General features: G+C 40.6%; 1 protein-coding gene across 1 annotated transcript; it reads left to right on the forward strand.

Moving 5' to 3' along the window:
- Positions 1-927: 927 nt before the first annotated feature.
- Positions 928-4,987, forward strand: tnfsf14 (TNF superfamily member 14). Its single transcript, XM_065016462.1, has 5 exons — positions 928-1,454; positions 2,826-2,858; position 2,975; positions 3,640-3,726; positions 3,918-4,987. The coding sequence occupies exons 1-5, from the start codon at positions 1,254-1,256 to the stop codon at positions 4,310-4,312; spliced, it is 717 nt and encodes a 238-aa protein (XP_064872534.1). The 5' UTR covers positions 928-1,253; the 3' UTR covers positions 4,313-4,987.
- Positions 4,988-9,193: the final 4,206 nt, after the last annotated feature.

A 9,193-nucleotide genomic window follows, 5' to 3' on the forward strand; every position in this document is an offset into this window, starting at 1 on the left:
GCATACACAGCATACCCAGTAGTAAACATACACAAATATGTACACACATACAGCATATGCCATGTACATACCATTTTTAAGGACAACTTGTTGTATGTTTTAGTTATATGACATACAGAATGTTTTTTTTTAGAAGTGTGCATTATGGTCAGAGAGGTGGTGGGTGGTGCTATGACCAAGGGAAAGCTTTACATTGTTATTGCAATATGCTCTTGTTAGTTTTGGATGAGGTTTACTCTTTGCCACTGATCTAAGATCAGATTTCTACTGCCCCAGCCTGATCGCTTAGTTGTAGATTCTTTTCACTAGTGGGTAATTGAAAAGTTAAAGAATTGAAAATGACTTTTAGAACACACCTTAGAGAGCATGCTGAAGCTATATATGGACACCCCTGCTGTGTACCTTTTATCCACTTCCTGACATAGTAAACCCCAATCCATCTCCAAGTGCCAAGCAGAGACGCATTTCTCCAGTCTTTGGTATGACTTGACCGGGGAACGAACTCCCAACCTTCCAATGTCAGGGAGGGCAAAGCATGATCTTGACAAAGCATGTGGTAAAAAAAGTACCATGAATAGTCTTAACAACACAAGAATAACAATACAATGAACCATATGTTGTTGTTTTTTACAAGAAGCTGCACTGTAAAGGATCATGAATATATTGGTCTTGTCATGATTTTATTGTTTCTGCTGGTAGATACTCATCATGAGAGTGGCTGAGAGTGAGTGAGAGGAAGTGTGAACAGAGCAACAAATGATTGCGAAACTCAATGTATGCCGTATTAGGCTAGAGTGGGAGGGTGTATGTAGTGTAGTGGGGAGGTGATCATACTCAGTGCATGGCCACTCTATAAGATGCTCATTTGCATTTGCCTCACTCCATCTGACTGATTGAAACTTAACACCAGAGGTAACCGTTCTCTCTGTCAAGATTTATTTTGGTTAAGACAAGTTTTGCTTTCTGTGACTGCTCTTTGGGGAGATGGTCGTTTCTGTGAAGGATTTCCACATTTCTCATATCTGGAGGTTTTCTTCCACTACTGTGTGTCTTGTCTTTTCTGCTGACAAGACGACCTGAGGAGTCATACTGTACAACCCACACTAGTGTTTGGTCTTGCTCTGGGAATAAAATCTCTCTGTGTCTCTCGTTGTGTGCTGGGACCCCTGGTGCGTGGACCTCGCTCAAGTACTACTTGACTACCTCTTGGAGGATCCTTTTTCAGTTCCTTATAATCTCTGATCGGAGAGATTATGGCTGAGGGTGGTGTCCCGTACCCCTCCGTGTTCATGGTGGATAGCCATGCAGCCTACCCACCGCTGCCCCCCAAACCGAGACCTCCTGGTCGGGGTGGTGTGGCCCAAAGCCTGCTGTTCTTGCTGGTTGGTCTGGCTTTGTGTGGCTTGGCCATAGAGGCCTGCTTCATCTACCACCTCTACTCCAAACAGGGATCTGTGAGTATTATCACCATGAGGTGGCTGTCTACCCGTCTCCATCTCTGTTCTGTCTCCCTCAACACCTGAGAGTCTCTCTTCACACATCTCTCTCTCTCACACATCTAGTAACAACTATGTATTCTGTCTACTGTGTGTCTACTTTCATCTCTAACTGTTTTATTTTCCCCAATCTCTTGCTCTCAACCCCACAACGTGTACACTATTCCCGGAAACATCTTTCTTTCATTCCAAAATGAAAGTGAATACATTTTCAGTGTCATTAGTTGATGTGTTCTTTCTCTCTCAAAAATAATCTACAACCCATTTGCATCATCATATGGGAAATAATTACTTGATTTGATTTACCTCGTAGTCGCAGTCGACAAGACTGAAATTATGCCGAATGCACAGTTACATTAAGACAATACTTTAAAACCCCAAGATACTACATTAAATTAATAAATCATTATTTAAAAAGTCACATTTTGTTATCCAATCTCTATGTATTTTGTACAATGTAGTAATTTACTGTTGGCTTTTTGCATTTGTTCCTTTCCTCCATTTTATTATGGCATTATCCTGGTTCAGAATAGAGTAATGTGTGGTGATATGTCACTTGGAATATTGGAACCTTGCTACAATTGGTTGTTTTGTTAGACTCTAATTGTGAAATAATTTTCCAAGTCTATAGGGAACAGAAACAAATATTAACTTCCGAGTTACCAGTGCATTATACACCACAATGTAGGTTTTTTGTTGTGTCAATTTTGCTTTACTTACAAACAGGTCTCATGACAACATAGTGAAGTTCTGTCATGGTCAGCAGTTTCTGTCAAAGTTTGAGTTGGGATTCCCTTGATATACGCATTAAACAGTTTTATTCATTCTTCTACATTTGGCAACAGTTAAGATGGAGAAGTTATTCAGAATTGGCATCATTTCGGAGAATATGAATGTTCCGTGACGTACCTTGCTGGAGCAGGGGCCAGCATTCCGTGTTCCATAGAATTGGTTCGTTGGTCAGGTGTTTGTGGTTATGTTGAGCTTCATGTGACATCATTTCCCTTGACCCAATCTGGTGGGAAGGGTGCAATGGTTTATTGGAAGAGGATAGAGCTAACCTAGTCTCGCTGCATGCACATGTACTGACGGGAAGACGGGGGTGGGGTGGTCTGGGGTGGGATGGGTGATCTACTTTGCTTAATTACCAGAAACCATAAGCAGTTCTGTTTATCTTTCATGCGTATCATCTAATAAAATGTAAAGGTCACATTGCTGAAGGCCCAAAGAACCACTTAAATAGGAACAAATGAACATTCTCACACATGCCTGTACTGTATTACCACAAACCTCTCTGTTCACTATGATGAAATCTATTCTCAACTGCAGGTGGAGTCAGGGTCAGCTGGTATGAGTATCAAGGTATGTCTGAGACTATATCTTCTTCTCTTGTTCAAACACTGTGACAAAATGACAAGGGACTCATTGTCACGCCCTGACCTTAGAGCTTTTTATGTCTCTAATTTGGGTTTGGTCAGGGTGTGATTTGGGTGGGCATTCTATGTTCTATTTTCTATGTTTTTGTATTTCTTTGTTTTGGCCGGGTATGGTTCTCAATCAGGGACAGCTATCTATCGTTGTCTCTGATTGGGAACCATACTTAGGTAGCCCTTTTCCCTCCTTTCTGTGTGGGAAGTTGTCTTTGTTTATGGCACTATAGCCCTTAAGCGTCACGGTCTTTTTGTATGGTTTATTGTTTTGTTGGCGTCATTTTTTTTTTATTTTTTATTTTTTATTTTTTTATTTCACCTTTATTTAACCAGGTAGGCTAGTTGAGAACAAGTTCTCATTTACAACTGCGACCTGGCCAAGATAAAGCATAGCAGTGTGAACAGACAACAACACCAAGTTACACATGGAGTAAACAATAAACAAGTCAATAACACAGTAGAAAAAAGAAAAAATAATCTATATAGATTGTGTGCAAAAGGCATGAGGAGGTGCTCTTGTTCTCCATGGACTTTACAGTGTCCCAGATAAATAAAGGAAAAATGTACGCTCACCACGCTGCGCTTTGGTCCAGTTCTTTCGACGGCCGTGACACTCATCTCTGGTATTTTGTACACATTTGATAAATGCATTTCTGAATCATTCAATTTCTAAAATGCACATCACATCAACATTAACTTTGTTCCCAAAACAGACCAAGAAGACATTCCGAAGGAGGTTTCCCCAACTTCAAGACCAAACCCTATTGTGTTGCCTTCAAAACCTGTTGCACATCTGACAGGTAAGACCATTACCACCAGGCCATTTATACAACCCTTTATATTAATATTTGGTCATGACAGAAGAGGGTGAAATAGAAGTATGTAGTAGTACATCAGATAGTATGGTGTTTGAAATAGTACATGAAGATAAATTCAAATGAGCTCTTACGACAGAACTTTTCCCACATATTGTCCTGTATTTGTTCTCCAGCTGGACCTCAAGCACCCCATGGAGATGGAGTCATGGTATGGAACATGCAGGCAGAACCAATCCTCCATGAAATGGAGTACAAAGATGGGAAGCTTGTCATCCAGAAGGAAGGCTACTACTACGTCTACTCTAAGATCTTCTTCAGTGAGGTCGATGTTGCGTTCACACACTCGGTCTGCAGAACTACTCCACGGTACCTTGGGAAGGACATTGAACTCCTTAAGTCCAGGAGATATCACCCCAAGTTTGGGAAAATGATGTCCACATCAAACAGCTACCTGGGAGGGGTGTTCCACCTCTTTGAAGATGACTCCATCTTTGTCAAAGTGAAAAATGTCACTCAAGTTCGGATACAACATTCCACAGAGAACGTGTTTGGTATCTATATGATATAATACGGGTTGATGATGAAGATACATTTTTTTATATAGCTGGCTGATTATCATTGGTTTAAGGCATAATAATACTGTAGGCCAATTTACATGTAATATTGCTACGCAGGGCCTTCCCCCTTCCCGGCACACCCTCATTTTCTTTAAACAAATCCTTGCATCAAGATGCAATTCGATGCGCGGAAAATTTACTGTTGACGAAAAAGCCCCTTTATAATAAAGCCATAATAATGTTTGCCATACACTAGGCTACAGTTGAGCAGAGGCGTTTTTAGGATTTCCACACATGGATTTTTTTAGCAGGGTCGTAAAAGAATCTGCCTTTGAAAAAAGGCATTTCATGCAGTTCTACGTCATTTACATGAAAGACATTGGTTGAATCGTTTTATTACCACACAACTGACTGAAATGGCTGGCTACTCTGACACTGACAAACTGAGATCAATCTGGCCTTGAATTCAAACAAACAATAGCCCAGGCCAATGAAGCGACACACAGATTGTACAATATTAGGAGGCAATATATATATATATACTGTATATCATAGTTTACAGTAGGTTACTAAATAAAATGTTGAGTGGAGGGCCTCCCGGGTGGTGCAGTGGTCTAAGGCACTGTTTCGCAGTGCTAGCTGTGCTAGCTCTGTCGCAGCCGGCCGCAACCGGGAGGCACATGGGGCGGCGCTGGTGGCCCAGCGTCGTCTGGGTTAGGGAGGGTTTGGCCGGTAGGGATATCCTTGTCTCATCGCGCTCTAGCGGCTCCTGTGACAGGCCGGGTGCAGTGCACGCTGACCAGGTTGCTAGGTGTACAGTGTTTCCTCCGATACATTGGTGCGGCTGGCTTCTGGGTTGGATGCGCTGTGTCAAGAAGCAATGCGGCTTGGTTGGGTTGTGTTTTGGAGGACGCATGGCTCTCGACCTTCGCCTCTCCGAGTCCATACGGGAGCTGCAGCGATGAGACAAGACAGTAACTACTACCAATTGGATACCACGAAATTGGGGTAAAAAAATCAATGTTGAGTGGCACACTGATTCACCTAAGGATGAAGATGAAGCCAGGCTTCTCACGGTGGCAAGTTGTGGCAATAGCCTATCTCAAGATGAGCTACTTTTAAAAACAGTGCTGCTGTTAGCTAAAAATTGGGAGTTGTTATTAAGAAAAACAATTTATTGGTTCTAAAGACAGATTTGGTCAGGAGGTAACACATTATGTTGATAGTCTGCCCTCAAGAATAAGAACAAAGAACTGCAAGAACATTACCTCTGTATGCTAGTGTTCAATGCATATTTTTATTCTTTATTCTCTTATATATTATTCTCTTTATTCTGTTATATTGACCTGATTAAAAATAATATATCCATAATAGTGTAAGGAAATACATAATATAGATATAGGGAAAAATATTTAGATATTTAGATAATTCGAAATATTGACAAGTAGATATATTCTACGTTTTTGAAACAATTTAAGAATACCTGATATTCAGGTAAATTGCATGTAAATCACTGCAGAATGACAAGGTCAAATGTTGGACTATCTTTTTCCCTCTTTGTATACCCTCCATAAAATGACCAAGTAATTAACTCATTTCAGTACCCTCGACCTGTTGTATTTCACCTTTTGGTGTTTTATATTTATTTAACATTTTATACAAATGTAAAGTAGTCATTGTCCTCCATATTCTGATAAACAGGACTTATCAACTTCCATATATAGTGAGAAATAAAATAAAATATATGTTTTTTTCTTCTTGGACGCTAACGCTATGCAAGCAGTAGGCTATAGCTGTAACACATACTGGGTATTTTGTATATTCTATCCTGCAAATATTAAAATAAATACATGTTGAATTTTTTTTCTTTCTTAGGATTCTGTGTGAGCATTATTTTTTACTTTAATTGATCCACAAAAATATATGCATGCAGGCATGTAATCACAAACAGACATACAGAGTCATCGTGTAACTAAAGGGCTTCTGTGGTGGAATTGAGTCTAGAGCATGGCTTCAGTAGCAGCGGATGCTGCACCCACTCAGTTGCATTTTAGACAGTCAGCCTGCGACCACACGAGGTGAAAACCACTTCTCTTTCCACCGTCCCCCATCCCTACCAACCCCCTGCAATACAGTGAAGCATATAATCCCCCCTTATAGAGTATCTTTGCTTCATTTTACTGACATATAGAAAAAATACCTCAGAGGTCTCAAATCAACGGTAATAGATAAGAGTAAGGTATGTAACCTGAGTATATGACAGTATGTGACCTGAATATATGACAGTATGTGACCTGAGTATATGACAGTATGCGACCTGAGTATATGACAGTATGTGACCTGAGTATATGACAGTATGTGTCCTGAGTATATGACAGTATGTGACCTGAGTATATGACAGTATGTGACCTGAGTATATGACAGTATGTGACCTGAGTATATGACAGTATGCGACCTGAGTATATGACAGTATGTGACCTGAGTATTTGACAGTATGTGACCTGAGTATATGACAGTATGTGACCTGAGTATATGACAGTATGTGACCTGAGTATATGACAGTATGTGACCTGAGTATATGACAGTATGTGACCTGAGTATATGACAGTATGTGACCTGAGTATATGACAGTATGTGACCTGAGTATATGACAGTATGTGACCTGAGTATATGACAGTATGCGACCTGAGTATATGACAGTATGCGACCTGAGTATATGACAGTATGCGACCTGAGTATATGACAGTATGTGACCTGAGTATATGACAGTATGTGACCTGAGTATATGACAGTATGTGACCTGAGTATATGACAGTATGTGACCTGAGTATATGACAGTATGTGACCTGAGTATATGACAGTATGTGACCTGAGTATATGACAGTATGTGACCTGAGTATATGACAGTATGTGACCTGAGTATATGACAGTATGTGACCTGAGTATATGACAGTATGTGACCTGAGTATATGACAGTATGTGACCTGAGTATATGACAGTATGACCTGAGTATATGACAGTATGTGACCTGAGTATATGACAGTATGTGACCTGAGTATATGACAGTATGTGACCTGAGTATATGACAGTATGTGACCTGAGTATATGACAGTATGTGACCTGAGTATATGACAGTATGTGACCTGAGTATATGACAGTATGTGACCTGAGTATATGACAGTATGCGACCTGAGTATATGACAGTATGTGACCTGTGTTCACATAGAGATTGTTATCTTGTTTCCCTGACCTGATTAACTTGTTTACTGGTGACAGAGGTGATAAGACTGCACTGTGCAGGTTTTAGAGCAATGCTAACCACATTTGATCACAACTTTGATATTACTTCCCTACCAAAAGTATCTGACCTCATTGATTGAAAACACATAACAAAATGCATTTCCAATGTCTTTCCTAACCGGCTCTGCATTTTGTATTGGATGTGTGTATTTTGTTTCCATTCTGCAGGGCTCATTTGTAAAAGAGACCTGGATCTCAATATGAATCCCTGTTAAATAAAAAATGTATACCATGCAATCACATGCATTCACACACACATTATACAAGTACTGTACCTACAGTACCAGTCAAAAGTTTGGACACAACTACTCATTCAAGGGTTTTTCTTAATTAAAAAAAAAAGTATTTTCTACATTGTAGAATAATAGTGAATACAACAAAACTATGAAAAAACACATGTGGAATCATTTAGTGACCAAAAAAGTGTTAAACAAATCAATTTGAGATTCTTCAAAGTAGCCACCCTTTGCCTTGATGACAGTTTTGCACACTCTTGGCATTATTTCAACCAGCTTCACCTGGAATGCTTTTCCAACAGTCCAAACTCATCCCAAACCATCTCAATTGGGTTGAGGTTGGGTGATTGTGAAGGCCAGGTCATCTGACGCAGCACTCCATCACTCTCCTTCTTGGTCAAATAGCCCTTACACCCTGGAGGTGTGTTGGGTCATGATACTGTTAAAAACAAATGATAGTCCCATTAAGCGCAAACCAGATGGGATGGTGTATTGCTGCAGAATACTGTGGTATCCATGCAGGTTAAGTGTTCCTTGAATTCTAAATAAATGACAAACAGAGTCACCAGCAAAGCACCCCAAAACCATCACACCTCCTCCTCCATGCTTCACGGTGGGAACCACACATGCGGAGATCATCCGTTCAGCTACTCTGTGTCTCACAAAGACACAGCGGTTGGAACAACAACTAAAAATCTCCAAAGGACAGATTTCCACCGGTCTAATGTCCATTGCACATGTTTCTTGGCCCAAGCAAGGCACTTCTTTTTATATGTGTCCTTTTTCTTTGTAGCAATTTGACGATTAAGGCCTGATTCACGCAGTCTCCTCTTAACAGTTGATGTTGAGATGTGTTTGTTACTTGAACTTTGTGATTCATTTATTTGGGCTGCAATCTGAGGAGCAGTTAATTGCAAGTTAATTGCACATTTCTGAGGCCGGTAACTCTAATGAACTTATCCTCTGCAGCAGAGGTAACTCTGGGTCTGCCTCTCCTGTGTGGGTCCTCATGAAAGCCAGTTTCATCATAGTGCTTGATGTTTTTGTGACTGCACTTGAAGAAACTTTCAAAGTTCTTGACATTTTAAGGATTGTCTTAAAGTAACTATTACAGACTACAAAGGAAAGCACAGCCGCGAGCTGCCCAGTGACAAAAGCCTACCAGACAAGCTAAATTACTTCTGCGCTCGCTTGAGGCAAGTAACACTGAAGCATGCATGAGTATCAGCTGTTCTGGACGACTGTGTGATCACGCTCTCCGTGCCCGATGTGAGTAAGACCTTAAAACAGGTCAACATTCACAAGGCCGCAGGGCCAGACGGATTACCAGTATGTGTACTCCAAGCATGCGCTGAC

The sequence above is a fragment of the Oncorhynchus nerka genome, unplaced genomic scaffold (assembly GCF_034236695.1).
Source record: "Oncorhynchus nerka isolate Pitt River unplaced genomic scaffold, Oner_Uvic_2.0 unplaced_scaffold_974, whole genome shotgun sequence".
NCBI lineage: Eukaryota > Metazoa > Chordata > Actinopteri > Salmoniformes > Salmonidae > Oncorhynchus > Oncorhynchus nerka.